Here is a 16,364-nt window from a genome sequence, read left to right as displayed (position 1 = left end):
CACTACTTTCCTCTATTTCTAAGTTTAAAATTTTTAAATAGTCTCTGGGACATTTTGCCGCTTTCATGATATATGTCTTTTATATTCTTATAAGTCTTCTTATGAATTTTGTTTATCTACTTTTACATTAGCTCTTATGTATTGATTTTTTTATTTTTTTCTCAGAACACATTCTGACTCACTTGCCAGGAATTTTCAATACAATTTCTTATTTTTCTAGGATTGCTTGTTTAACTTCCTGAGACCATGAAGTGCAAATTTTTCTATCCTTGCAAATAGCAAGCATCTTCTAACTGAATCAATCAATGAATATATTCTTCAGATTATCCAATGATTCTCCAGAGTTTGGTTCCTGTTTTCAACATTTTCCATTTTAAATCTTGTGCCATTTTAACCTCTGTATATTCTTGTATCCTGAACCAAAATGAACATATCACTATCAACAACAACATTCAATAAGATATTTATTATTTCTTATGTCCTCTCTCTGTGCTGGAACATGATAGTAATTACTAGTTAAAAATCCAACAAGTACTTACTATTACTAGCTTTGCAGTTTTCCCAAAATTATCATCAAACATTTCTGTACATATAGTATTTGTTTCCTAGTAAGCAGTTTACACAGTTTCTATTGTTGCTTCAACAACAGCCACATTTTCTTTTTCTTTAATAAGCTACCTTTTCTAATGTTATGCAAGATTTTTAGGTCAGAAGCTCCAATTCAGGAGCGTCTGATGTTAAAATGTTATGCAGGATTGCATATGGGGACTGATTACACAAATCAGTCCCACCATTAGTCTCACAAGAACAACACAGTAGCAACAAAAAGGAATATCAGTGAAATTGTGAATAAGGAAGCTTGTCCCAACAAACAGAATCAATGCTATTTTGGAAATTAAAAAGGATATTAGGTGTCAATTAACCTGGTGCTTAAGAGTCAAAGCTGTATAACTGAGAGAGGACCGCCACATAGCCATTAAAGGAATGCGGAGAACCGACCAGGGCTTCTCACCTAATGTCCAATCCTCACCTTCTTGTGGTGCACCCTGTTGGGAATCTACTTGGATACTGAACGAACGAGGATGGACTGGCAATTTGGGATTTAGCCGACCAAACTGTATTCTTATTGGTTACACCAAAATAAAAAATGATGGTACAACATGACAAAATTTCATGCCGGATGGGGGGTCACCCGGTTAAACAAGGCCCCCATTGTTTTCGCCAGGGAACCAGGGCGAACAGCGTAAAGTCAGCTACTGGAACAAATCTGAAAACAAACCCCAACTCAACATCACCATAGTTAAAGATCGGTACTATCAACGTAAGAAGCCTGAATGGCAAAGAAATGGAGCTAGCTGAAGAATTAGATAAGTACCAGATTGACATAATATGGATGACTGAAACAAAAAAGACAAAAACTAGTGAGATCTTTCTGAGCAATAAATACAAAATGTTATATTCAGGCAATGACAATCAAGGAAAAGAAGGAGTAGCCATAGTATTCAACACAAAATACGAGGCTAATCTTCTTGAATGGCAGTCAGTCTCAAGTAGAGTAATGTGGGCAAATATGAGAATGGGGAACTGGACAATGAGACTTATTTGTGCCTATGGTCCCACAGAAGGTTCTACTAAGGTAGAAGTGGAGGAATTTTTTGAGGCTTTAGAAAAAGCAACTGACACAATGAAAAATTGGTCCTTGTTGGGGATCTAAATAGCAGAGTAGGAAATGATTGTGAGACATACAAAAATATTTTGGGAAAATTTGGAGAAAAGAGCAAAGCTAACAATAATGGCAAATATCTGTTGGACTTCTGCTCAGGACATGGACTGGTTATTACTTACACCATGTTCCAACATAAAAATGTGCACGAATACACATGGAGAGAAGAAGCTAGGAATAAGAAAAGTCTCATTGACTATGTTATTGTTGACAGTGATATTTTCTCCCTGGTGCAGGACACCAGAGGGTACAGAGGATTTGAAATTGGAAGTGATCACTATTTAGTCTTGAGCAAGATAAAATTGAATTTCATATTGAAAAGAATAATATGTAAGAAAGTTTTAAAGCGAATAAAAGTTGAGCAGCTCTCAGATGTGAACTGTAGACTAAAATACACAAAGATTATTGAAGAAAAAATGAAAGAGTTTGAGAACAGGAATCAAATCTTGTAGATTCAGTGGCAAGCTTTGAAGAAAACATTGATTGATTCTGCCAGAGAGGCATGTGGTGAGATTGTCTGTAAGGATAAAAAAATCAGAACTCCCTGGTGGACACAGGAAGTTAAAGAGGCAGTGAAGGAAAAGAAGAAAGCATATCAAAAGTTCCTGTACAAATAAGTCAGCTCGTGCTCTTAGAGAACACAGAGACAAATGCAAGAATGCTAAACAGTGTGTAAAACTAGCTAAACAAAAGTCATGGGAAGACTTTAGCAAGAATATAGAAAATAAATATCAAGAAGGTGGAAAATATTTTGGAGGTTGTTGAAGAAGCTTAGGAATGGAGGAAAGAGTGCTGTAAAAGGAATTAGAGATGATAAAGGTGACATGAAAATAGGAGAAAAAGATATCCTTGAAGTATGGAATAATTACTTTGAAAAACTGCTAAATGAAACAAGCAGTGATGACAGCACAGTGGTAAAAAACACTGACCAGGCATGCAGTCAGGAATACATAGCCATATTTGAAGTAGAAAAAGATATCAAAGGCTTGAAATATGGAAAGGCAGCAGGAGTAGATGGTATTCGACCAGAAATGCTGAAGTATGGTGGTATAAGAGTCTTACAGTGGCTGCACTGCATAGTTCAGAAAGCCTGGACAGAGGGATGAATTCCCGATTACTGGAGTAGAGCTCTCATAGTACCCATATATAAAAAGGGAAATAAAACTGCATGTGAGAATTATAGAGATATTTCCCTACTGAGTGTTCCTGGCAAGATCTATGCAAGTATACTTGAGAAACGGTTGAGAAGAATTGTGGAAGAAAAGCTTGGTGAAGAACAAGCTGGATTCAGGCCAAATAGAGGCTGTCAGGTTCAAATCTTCACTTTACGACAAATAGTCGAGAAAGCATGGGAATATAACAAAGATCTGTATTTAAGTTTTGTCGATTTGGAAAAGGCATATGACAAGGTGCCAAGAGAGAAGCTATTCAATACACTGCAGTTATATGGTGTCAATGGGGCATTATATCAAGCAATACTTAGTCTTTATTTGAGTTGTAAGTCAGCAGTTAGAATTGAAGGAAGTACAGGAAGATGGCTTAATGTTAAATCTGATGTGAGACAAGGATGTTCATTATCCCCTCTGTTATTCATTATTTATATGGATCACATTATGAAGGAAAGTGGTATTAAACATGATATCAAAATTGGAGATGTTAATGTCAGCTCTTTGCTTTATGCGGATGATGTTATACTTCTAAATAAATCCACTACAAGTCTGCAAGATTCTCTGACTAAATTGAATAGCTGTTGTAATAGATATGGTATGAAGGTCAGCAATAAAAAGACAAAGACAATGAAAACAGGCAGAATCATTGAAAATGTCAACTGTGTTGTGAATGGAGGACCTGTGGAACAAGTATACCATTTTACTATTTAGGCACGATTTTTACTGAAGATGGTAAATTAAATATAGAAATAGACAACAGAATCAACAAAGCTGGTATGGTAGGAAGTCATTATCATCATCATCATCATCATCAAATTCCTGCCATGTACCCACAAGGGGTGTACAGGATATGATAGTACTACATGAAAAAATTACATCATTACTAACTTCCTATCTACAATTTTCCTCCAAATCAGTCACTTAATTGTCAAGACTCCAACATTATCAGATCTTATATTTCTATCGTCTAAGGCACTTTGTACCGTATCAATCCACCTATATCTTGGTCTTCCTCTGGGTCGTTTTCCTGCCAACCTGGCAGAGAACACTTGTTTTGCTAATATTTCCTCTCCCATTCTATATAAGTGACCATACCATCTGAGATTAGCTCTACTAACGCATTCCTGGATGCGGACAATGTCAAGTTCTTTCCTAATATCCTCATTTTTAATATGATATTGCCATTGATGCCATCTGTTCACGCCTCTAATCTTTCTCAGGACTCTCATATCTGCGGTCTCTAGTCTTTGGTCAAGTGTTTTACTTCTGACCCAGCTCTCAGATCCATAAGTTAAAATTGGTTTGAACACAGTCTTGTATACAGCTAATTTAGTGTTCCGACTAATTTCTTTCTTATTCCATATGAATTTATTCAATTGACTTCCCACGATACCAGCTTTGCTGATTCTGTTGTCTATTTCTATATTTAGTTTACCATCTTCAGTAAAAACTGTGCCTAAGTAGCTGAAATGTTTTACTTGTTCCACAGGTTCTCCATTCACAACACAGTTGACATTTTCAATGATTCTGCCTATTTTCATTGTCTTTGTCTTTTTATTGCTGATCTTCATACCATATCTATTACAACAGCTATTCAATTTAGTCAGAGAATCTTGCAGACTTGTAGCGGATTTATTTAGAAGTATAACATCATCTGCATAAAGCAAAGAGCTGACATTAACATCTCCAATTTTGATATCAGGTTTAATACCACATTCCTTCATAATGTGATCCATATAGATAATGAATAACAGAGGAGATAATGTACATCCTTGTCTCACACCAGATTTAACATTAAACCATCTTCCTGTACTTCCTTCAATTCTAACTGCTGACTCACAACTCAAATAAAGACTAAGTATTGCTTGATATAATGCCCCATTGACACCATATAACTGCAGCGTATTGAATAGCTTCTCTCTTGGCACCTTGCCATATGCCTTTTCCAAATCGACAAAACTTAAATACAGATCTTTGTTATATTCCCATGCTTTCTCGACTATTTGTCGTAAAGTGAAGATCTGATCCTGACAGCCTCTATTTGGCCTGAATCCAGCTTGTTCTTCACCAAGCTTTTCTTCCACAATTCTTCTCAACCGTTTCTCAAGTATACTTGCATAGATCTTGCCAGGAACACTCAGTAGGGAAATACCTCTGTAATTCTCACATTCAGTTTTATTTCCCTTTTTATATATGGGTACTATGAGAGCTCTACTCCAATCATCGGGAATTCGTACCTCTGTCCAGGCTCTCTGAACTATGCAGTGCAGCCACTGTAAGACTCTTATACCACCATACTTCAGCATTTCTGGTCGAATATCATCTACTCCTGCTGCCTTTCCACATTTCAAGCCTTTGATGGCTTTTTCTACTTCAAGTATGGATATGTATTCCTGACTACATGCCTGGTCAGTGTTTTTTATCACTGTGCTGTCATCACTGCTTGTTTCATTTAGCAGTTTTTCAAAGTAATTACTCCATACTTCAAGGATATCTTTTTCTCCTGTTTCATTTCACCTTTATCATCTCTAATTCCTTTTACAGCACTCTTTCCTCCATTCCTAAGCTTCTTCAACAACCTCCAGAATATTTTGCCACCTTCTTGATATTTATTTTCTATATTCTTGCCAAAGTCCTCCCATGACTTTTGTTTAGCTAGTTTTACACACTGTTTAGCTTTCTTACATTTGTCTCTGTATTCTGTAAGAGTAAAAGCTGACTTATTTACCAGGAACTTTTGATATGCTTTCTTCTTTTCCTTCACTGCCTCTTTAACTTCCTGTGTCCACCAGGGAGTTCTGATTTTTTTATCCTTGCAGTCAATTGAATAAATTCATATGGAATAAGAGAGAAATTAGTTGAAACACTAAATTAGCTGTATACAAGACAGTGTTGAAACTAATTTTAACTTATGGATCTGAGAGCTAGGTGAGAAGTAAAACACTTGACCAAAGACTAGAGACCGCAGATATGAGAGTCCTGAGAAAGATTAGAGTCATGAACAGATGGCATCAATGGCAATATCATATTAAAAACAAGGATATTAGGAAAGAACTTGATATTTTCAGCATCCAGGAATGCGTTAACAGAGCTAATCTCAGGTAGTATGGTCATTTAACAGAATAGGCGAGGAAAGATTAGCAAAACAAATGTTCTCTGCCAGGTTGGCAGGAAGATGAACCAGAGGAAGACCAAGATATAGGTGGATTGATACGGTACAAAGTGCCTTAGACAATAGAAATATAAGATCTGATAATGTTGGAGTCTTGACAATTAAGTGACTGATTTGGAGGAAAATTGTAGATAGGAAGTTAGTAATGATGTAAATTTTTCATGTAGTACTATCATATCCTGTACACCCAAGTGAGGGTACATGGCAGGAATTTGATGATGATGATGAGTTATGTATGCGCTGGAAGCAAATTGTGAAGTCAAGAGATTGGCTTTTTCTATGAGTGATGATGCAATAGAACCATCTGGTTCTATTGCATCATCACTCAATAGGGATGGGAATAGTGTTGGGCAAAAGTTACGACCAATTGCTTTGGTGAGAGACCAAAAGGTTTGGGTGCCATTTGGACAGGCTGCTAGTTTCTTGCTTTTTGCTCTTTCAAACTCTGTTTTGGAAGCATTGATAGATTTTTTGCATCTATTCCAGGTTTGAGCATAAGCTCTAAAGGAGGATGGAGTTCTTGATTTCAGCTAGTTACGGTGTGCTTGATTTTTCATTTGTACAGCCTTGACACATCTTTTGGAGAACCTGGGTTTAGTTAGGGAATGGCAGTTCAGAGTAGCATGGGAAATGTATGTTTCCACACCAGTGAGGATTACTTTGGTGATAAGTTCGGTACATATGTTTGGGTTGGAAGGCCAGAACGAGGCATAGAAGTCGAGGAGGCTATCACACATGACTCTGTTATAATTCCAAACTACTCTTCTATGAAAGTAGTTGTGTAAGCGTTGTTGCATAGGAGTGGAGATGAGCACTAGATTGTAGTCAGAATTACCTAGGGAGTCAACTATATTCACTGTGTATCTGGAAGGGTCTTAGGTGAGGAAGAGATCTAGGATATTTGGGGGAGTTGTTCAGGTTAACCAGTATTCTGGTTGACATGAACAATTTTTGTAAGGTCGTTAGTCATAGCAAATGTTTCAGCATCTATGCCTGCAAGACCTGAGTAAATGGAGAAGGAAAGCCAGTTGGTATTGTGGACATTAAAATCTCCTAGGAGGATTTTAATATCCACAATTTTAATTTTTTTCTCAATAGCAAAATTTTGCTATTGGGAAAGTGAGACTAAAGAAAATCAATTTTTATGGAGAGGAAATTAAAGAGCTCAGAGTGGTTGATGACATTAGGGGAGTGACAGAGACAGCAAATGAATTTGACTGAGTGGGGAAGGGATATTTTCAACCAAAGAAGGTCAAATATGTTCTAGAGTTCAAAGAATAAACAGAGTGTGGGTGAAGTGGATGTGGAATCTTATTAAGCAAAAGAATCTTAAGAAAAAGATGTCATGGGAGGAATACCATGTGTGCATCCATATTCTAAATCCATTTTGACATTCTAAAATATCTTTTCACTATATATATTCTTAATTTTTCATTAATTATTCTGCTATATATTTTGTAGCAGGTCCACTAATTCCTATAGAGGAATAAGCAGGTTTTCATTTATTCCCCCTTTTTAAATAATAGTGTTACTATACTTGCATTCCATTCTATTAGTATTTGTCCAGTTGTAAATATTTTATTTAAAAATTTTAATAATCTCTGATGATATTTTTCCCCAGTGAATTTAAAGAACTCAGTTTATCTCATCTTTTCTCCTGATGACTTACCATTTTTTATTTAACTCAGATTGTCCTTTAATAATTCATTCATTGTTATTATGTCATCTAAATCATTCCGTAAGTTTTTAGTGTAATTTTTTTATGTTAGTATTATCTGCCCAAAGATAAAGTATTATCTGTAAAGTACAAGTGATCCTCTACTTATGCACTTTCAAGATAACAAGCATAGAATGCTGGGCTTACAAACATTTAACAATGTTCAAAGTTCATTAATACATTAAAAAGTTTAACAATATATGTTAAGAAAAATATTCTTATAAATCTACTTCATAGTTTATATTTGCAGTCTCCTTTATATCTGCATGCATATGACTTAGTTTTATAGAGTAATTATATATATATATATATATATATATATATAAGGAAAAACAGAAAAAAAAAAATTTTAGCCCACCACAGTACTATACATTTATATAAGATCCTTCCTGGTTGAGAATGTGAAATAAAATAAAATTCAGCTGACATCATCAATAAATTCTAAAAGAAAACTTTCAACTACAACAAATTTTTACACAAAGGTTTGATCAAAATCATTAAAATTTTATTTTTTGAATAAAAATAAAATGTAATTATTTATAAACAGAAATAAAAATGTAAATAAAAATGGTTACCTCTCTTTTTTTTTTTAGATCCCTTTGTTCCAAATGAAGTATAACAACACATTTCATTTTATACAAACTCAATTTATCAATATAAACATTGATAATTCAGATAAAAGATATCTGTACAATTGCCAAGTAATCCTAGGTCTATGTTCTAAATTTTTGTGCTGCATTTAAGTAAAATCAAAGTTTTATCTCTTTATATATTTTTAAAATGAAATGCAAAAAAAGCTGTGTTATTTACAGTTTCATCAATCAAAATTATTTACAAATGTAAATTATTTATGTTCAAATTATTTTCAAAAAAAAAAAAGAAAGAAAGAAATTCTGTAAATCATCATCATCAAATTCCTGCCATGTACCTTCAAGGGGTGTACAAGATATGATAGTACCACATGAAAAAATTACATCATCACTAACTTCCTATCTACAATTTTCCTCCAAATTAATCTGTTACCTGTCAAGACTCCAACTTTATCAGATCTTATATTTCTAGCTTCTAAGACACTTTTTACTGTTATCAATCCACCTATATCTTGGTCTTCCTCTGGGTCTTTTTCTTGCCAACCTGGCAGAGAACATTTGTTTTGCTAATCTTTCCTCTTCGATTCTGTTTAAGTGGCCATACCACCAAAGATTAGCTCTGCTAACACATTCCTGGATGCTAATGATGTCAAGTTCTTTCCTAATATCCTCATTTTTAATATGATATGGCCATCACGACTCTAATCTTTCTCAGGATTTTAATATCTACGGTCTCCAGTCTTTTGTCAAGTGTTTTACTTCTAACCCGAAATCTCAGATAGATAAGTTAAAATTGGTTTGAACACTGCCTTGAAGATAGCTAATTTAGTGTTTTGACTAATTTCTCTCTTATTCCATATAAATTTATTCAGTTGCCTACCTATCATACCAGCTTTGTTTATTTTATTGTCTATTTCCATATTTCATTTACCATTTTCACTAAAAATCATGCCCAAGTAGCTGAAATGTTTTACTTGTTCTATAGGTTCTTCATTCACAATGCTTGAGACAATGCTTCTATCTATTTTAATTGTCTTTGTCTTGTTGTTTCTGACTTTCATACCATATCTATTACAACAGTCATTCAATTTAGTGAGGGATTATTGCTGACTTGTGCTGGATTTATTTATAAGTATAACATCATCTGCATAAAGTAAAGAGCTGAGATTAGCATTTCCAATTTTGATATCAAGTTTAATACCACTTTCCTTCATAATGTGATTCATATAGATAATGAATAGCTGAGGAGATAATGTACATCCTTGTCTGATACCAGATTTAACATTAAACCATCTTCTTGTACTGTCTTCAATTCTAACTGCTGACTTGCAACTCAAATAAAGACTAAATATTGCTTGATATAATGCTCCATTGACACCATACAAATGTAGTGTTTTGAATAGCTTCTCTCTTGGCACCTTATCATATGCCTTTTCCAGATCTACAAAACCCAAATACAGATCTTTGTCATATTCCCATAATTTCTCGACTATTTTCATAAAGTGAAGATCTGATCCTGACAGCTGTTATTTGGCCTGAATCCATCTTGTTCTTCACCAAGCTTCCCTTTCACAATCCTTCTCAACCGTTTTTCTCAAGTATACTTGTATAAATCTTACTAGGAACACTCAGTAGGGAAATACCTCTGTAATTCTCACATTCAATTTTATTTCCCTTTTTGTATATGGGTTCTATGAGAGCTCTACTCCAATCATCTGAAATTCATCCCTCTGTCTAGGCCTTCTGAACTATGCAGTGCAGCCACTGTAAGACTTTTATACCTCCATACTTGAGCATTTCTGGTCAAATATCATTATATTATTATGTGACACCTCCAGGGAGTCCAAAGACTTATTGATGGAGGGAGCCTGCTCTACAACTCTCCGTCTCCACCAACTACAGCAAACCACATCATCTACACCAATGCCATCTACTGCCCACTAGTATTTTCACAGACAATCACGAGCATCCATGCCCACTGTGGGATTCGAACCTACAGCCTTTTGGCTGGAGAGTGAATACAATAACCACTCGGCCAACCAGGCCAGCTATCATCTACTCCAGCTGCCTTTCCACATTTTGGGCTTTTTCTACTTCAAGTATGGATATGTACACATCTGTAATTTATTAAATAAAATAATTTTTGATTATTTTATTTAATTTTTGAGTATGAGTCTAAAATTTTTAGACTCATACTCAGCCTTCACATCTATGCTAGACTTGGCTGTCAAGTCTCAGACTACTGAGTTTTCCCAAACCTAAAATGCAACAGTATTTGGTAAGGAAATTTTGAATCAAAGTTCAAGATTTCCTTGCCAAACTATTTTTGTGGCAGTTATTGTTTATCTTTTATACTAATAATACTGGAACATGTTTAACTGTAGAGATAAGCAACTGTTTATAGATGATGCAAATGGGGAGAATATTGAGGATTTTAGAAGGTGTTGTAGCCTTACATGAGAATCTGAACAGACTGTATGAGTGGGCAACGTGATTGGTCTGCCAGTTTAATGCTGCACAATATAAGATTTTATTTGGTATACAAAGATGGGATGAATGGCATAAAAATTGGTGAAGAACTTTTAAAGGAGGTGGAAGAAGTGAGAGATCTGGGAGTGATGGACAGAGATCAAAAGTTTTTCATTTGGATCAACTTGTTAAGTCATGACATCAGATTATGACTATAATAAAGAGAAACTTGACATCTGGAAGCAAAGAGGTTATATTTGCATTGTATAAGGTCTTAATCAACCAGCATATGAATAATTATGCACAAATTTGTCACCTCGATTTCATGGTATGCATATGTCCATGTACATACATGGGTGGTATATATGGACAACAAATATATTTAGTTAAAATTAAAATTTTATTTTACTTTATGTTAGATATAACTTTCAATGTGTTATATACCAATGCAATGAAATGAGAAATAGGTCCTAAAACCAGGACAGGAAAAAGACTAAATGCACAACAGATTAAAATTTCATATTACCTTAAGTCAGAAAAAGTTATCAATAAGTAATATACATACACTAAATGTTCCAGCCTTATTAAATCACCATTATGAACTAATTCTATTGTTGTTTCTTTTTCACTGGCAGAGTTAGGCTGTGTATCAAATCGTTTTATCATCCATTTATTATTATCATCTTTATGGGAATAGGCTGTCACCTGAAACATTTAAAAATTTTTCAAATGCATTTCGATGAAACACATAAATGTTCAAAATGTAAAAGCAAGTTTTTACACTAACAATTTATAACTGTAACCACTAAATTCAGAAAGGCAGAGTAATTATATGCAGATCTTATGTCATTCAATAAAAGATTGCCCACATGTCAGATAAGCAGAGGTTTGGTACTGTACATAATCAGACTCAAAACCTTGAAACGCATCTCTGATCAGCTGTCCTAACAATGCGCACATGGAGGGAGAGGAGAGGCATTCATAGTTATGAAACACATAAACATTGGTTAATTACTGGTTAGTAAGGAAATCTTATACACAGATATCATCAAAGATATAATGAAGAACATAAGTTTATTCTTTGATAGTTTCAGGATTCAGATTTTATTAACTTTTTTAAATATTAGTATGTTAATGTTCATACAGTGAAGTCTTTCCTTCACTGTTTACCAGAAACCGACACATACTGGCCAATATATACACATAAACTCCTACCACTACCAAACACAAAAACTATCATCCTCATCATAACACTAAATACGGGTATAGACCATATTGGTCTGTTCCGGTCTCATTATCCATCCAATATCCTTTTATCAAACACAAAAACTAGGTGTCATTAATACTCTAAAAAACAGGGCTTTGAAGATCTGCTCCAATGAACAAGCACTGAAAGATGAATTTAAAGTTATCAGCAATACTTTTCTAAAAAATGGTTACAGCCAAAATACTATTAACAAAATTCTCTACAAGACCTCAATAAAATACAAAGATAAACCAGACTACAGTAAAACTATAACCATTCCTTACATTAAAGGGAGATCAGATAAAATAAACAGAATACTACAGAAATACAACTTCCAAGCCACCTTTAAACCGCCTACAAAATTAAAAAGCTTACTCAACTCATCCAAAGACCCACTCCCTCTGCTGGCCTGCCCTGGAGTATACCGTATTTATTGCACCTGTAATCTACCATATATATAGGGGAAATAGGATGCATGATTCCTATCAGACAAAAGGAACATAAATGACACATTAAATATAATAACTATGGTGAAGCTGGACTTTCTGATCATGCCCTGAACACTTTACATAGAATTGATTGGAAAAGCACCAGTTGTTTACATCACACCAAAACATGGTATGAATGCAAATTTAAGGAAGCCTGTGAGATTCTTATCAATCACCCCAATCTGAACAATAATGATGGCCTAAAAATCCCAAGCATATGGAAGGCACATATTCAACCCACAGAACCTTTCTCCCCAAGAGTTAACTATAAACAGGACTGTAGATAATCCTGAATCTTAAATCTAATATAACAATTGTAATGTTAAAAATAAGATATCATTGTTACTGTAAGAAAACTATCTATAAGAAAGAATGTTTCTCTCGTTATCTTAAATAGAATTTAGCTTTGATGTAGTTTCAAAATAATTAATTAATTTGTAATTTTATCTGTATTTTTTTTTATTTATTTATTTTTTATTTTTTTCACTAGAGATCATGCCAGTAGAATAACTGGTGATCAAATCGTTGTTTCTTCAGCTTACTGTGTGAAATGTAACTCAGCTTTTCCTTGTATATTTGTATATATTCCAGATGATGACCTTAATATGAAGGTCGAAATGTCAGGAAATTAAAAATAGCTATTTATAACATGGTTTTAAAGTCCATAATTTCTAAAATGAATGCTGATCACCGTGCAACACTAAAAGAAAGGATGTTCATCATCTGTTTATCAAGCATCCATATTTTTTTAAAGAAAAGTTTAAGTTTCTCATGTTATCAGGTCATATCTTTACATTAGAATTTTTGGGTTAGCTTTAGTTTGCAGAATCTTTTTTTCTCTTTTTTTTTCATACTCATGCTTAGCTTTCTCTACAAGTTGTAATTCTCTTGTACCTTATAATTTTCAGAACTGACATTATCTTCATACACATGGTATTCCTCCCATAACATCTTTTTCTTAAGATTCTTTTGCTTAATAAGATTCCACATGCACTTCACCCACACTTTATTTATTCTTTGAACTCCAGAATGTGTGCAATATTAAATACTTCGATGCACTGCTGATGTTCTACCCATCAACAACCAACGCCATGGGATCAAACTTAAGATAGAGTCTTACTATGGCTCTATAAGGAGCTATAATAACCTGATTGTCTCTGCTCGTCAGAGTATACGTCAGTAAACAAGTAATCTGATGGGCTGTTTTAACCAGTTTTCAATATGCCCTCTAAACCTAATGTACAAATTAAATAGTAGCAGCCAAAGAACAGAGACTTGTGGCATGCCACTAGTTATAAGCCTTCTACTGGACTCTACTCCCAAATAAAGTATAGTCTGGTATCTCTCCATCAACCACCCTCTTATCCACTTCACCAACTTTATATCCTTAAACACTTATGCTATTAGCTGCAGGAAGATAACTCCATCTACAACCATTAGAATTTAAATAAAAAAAATTAAAATAAACATAAATTCATAAAACACAAGGATGAGGAGTTACTTGGGAGGACTTCCCAAAATTAGGAAACTTTAAGATGGTCATATATATTATATTTTAAGGTTTGGTCTGTGAATATGGGCTTTACAACTTTATGTAATCTTTCATGTAAAAAGTGATAAAAAATAGTAACAGAATGACGGTTATTTAATAATTGCAAAATTTTAGCATTATAACCCTACAATGGAATTAAATATCAAGATATAAGCAAAGAACATGATAATAAAAAACAGTAACAGAATGTAACAGATGCCAATGTAAAAAATAATGAAACTGAAGTACACAGTGAATTCTATGCCTAGTAGTGCATAGCTGGCATGGCTGGCCAAACCGGACTTATCAGCCTCATAAAGAAGAATGTAAATGTGATGCTTTTCTACACTAATCTGGCTAAACAACCCATCTTTGGTATTTTATTCATTAGAGATAAAAGCAGCCATGATAAAGGACAATTATTTATTTAAAAGAGGTATTATTTATTTATTTAATATATTTACAAATATGAGTTGTTTTTCTGTGTACCAAGAAATGAAAACTGCCATTAGGTTGACACTAGTTTTTCTGTATATTATTCCTAATGCCAGGAGCATTAAGAATAAAGGGAATGAGTTTGTGATGTTGACTGACTCAGTCTCTCAGAGATTGTTGTATCAGTGAAACTTAGTTAACTGAAGAAGATGTTCTGACAGGTATAGAAATTGAAGGGTATATCATATCATGGCAAGACAGAAAAAGTAAATGCGATGGGTGAGGTGTTACTCATGATAAGAAATGAACTTTGCTCTCTTGGGATAAAGAATCAGAATGGAAATGACACTAATGACTGAGTATATAGAGCACAAGATGGTATATTAAACAAGATATTTAGTTAAATGTTGCTATGGACCAAGAAATACAGATGGTGACAAGTAGTGCTAATTTTGGGATGGTACATAAGGTATGGCATACCACCCTTTATTGACAGTAATGTGCGACATAACATAAGGATGCAGTACATTTAGAAATTTATAATATTCAATAATTTTTCACACATTTACCCAGTAGGTAAATAGGCTTAGTTACTGACTGAAATTTACATTGTTCACTATGACTATTGTTAAAATATTTGCTACAGGGTGTTCGGGATAAATTTGACAGTTTCGTAAGGAAAAAGAAAATCTTCTTTGTATCTATTAAATTTAATGAATTGACAAAAAAACATTACAGGCAGAGTTAATTACAATACTATCAACAAGATTTACTCAAAATAACCACCATTAGCATCGATCACAGCTTCAATTCTGCTTCGGAACCTCGAACAAGCTGATGCTACAGTCTCCCTGGGAAGGGCCGCAAAAACTGTTTTAATTTTATCCATTAACTGGGCTTTTGTATTACTGGAAGTGCGATTGGTGTCTTTTTCAACTGCGCCCCATACAAAATAATCCATGGGGTTAAGGTCTGGGGAGTTTGGAGGCCAAACATTTGGACTGGTGAAGTCGTAGAAATTTTCAGACAACCATTTTTGACTTTTCCCAGAGGTGTGGCAAGGGGCCGAATCCTGCTGCCATACATACGGCCTACCATTGGCTACCCTTGTTATCCAGGGCTTGACTACAGTTAGCAACTCCACGAACAAAGCCCGAATTCCAATGCCAGGGTTCTTCAACACCTGTTCCTGCAGATTTGCGAGGAATTCTGCTGTATGAACGCAATCAGATCGTCTGCTAGGGATCTTTCTTCTTGCTACATCCTCGTAGTCACCATTGCAAGTCTCTAGTTCATGCCTGATTGTTTTTACTGTATTCAGGGAGCATTGGGCAGCAGTCGTAATATCCTTATTTTGATGGCGGGCACGAATCATCATGATACAAGTTATTCTCTTCCATGATTCAGGTGGGTTCCAGCTATCCATCCTTTCTGACATCTTGTATATGAATGAAGAAGGGTCCAAACTTTTAAATGAAGAGAAGTGTGTGTTAATACATGTAACTTACGGAAAAATATAATTAATTATAAATATGTCAAATTTATCCCGAACACCCTGTATACGAGGGTGATCTGAAAAGTTCTCGGCCTAACAATGAAAAAAAGGAATTTATAATTTCAAAATTATTTTTATTTTTCAACATAATCTCCATTAAGACTAATGCATTTATTCCAGCGATTCTCCAGTGCCATTATCCTGTCCCTGTAGTGGTTCTCAGTAAGATCTGCAAAACACCCCTCTACAGCTGCAATCACCTCTTGATTCAAAGAAAAATGTTTGCCAGCGAGAAAGAGATTTAGTTTTGGTAAGAGACAGAAGTCAGA

The 16,364-nt window shown here is 34.5% G+C and overlaps 1 protein-coding gene across 1 annotated transcript in view; it reads right to left on the bottom strand.

Moving 5' to 3' along the window:
* Nucleotides 1-16,364, bottom strand: part of tw (Protein O-mannosyl-transferase 2) — a 303,353-nt gene that overhangs the window by 145,533 nt on the left and 141,456 nt on the right. Inside the window, exon 11 of the mRNA XM_090399620.1 lies at nt 11,406-11,545. Within this exon, the coding sequence (XP_090255746.1) occupies nt 11,406-11,545 (140 nt within the window). The remainder of the gene's footprint in view (nt 1-11,405; nt 11,546-16,364) is intronic.

The sequence above is a fragment of the Typopeltis vanoorti genome, chromosome 10 (assembly GCF_054136105.1).
Source record: "Typopeltis vanoorti isolate ZY-2024b chromosome 10, IOZ_Tvanoo_1.0, whole genome shotgun sequence".
In the NCBI taxonomy this organism is placed as follows: Eukaryota; Metazoa; Arthropoda; class Arachnida; order Uropygi; family Thelyphonidae; genus Typopeltis; species Typopeltis vanoorti.
Note: the sequence above shows the minus strand (reverse complement) of the source record. Positions and strands in the feature narration are given on the sequence as shown.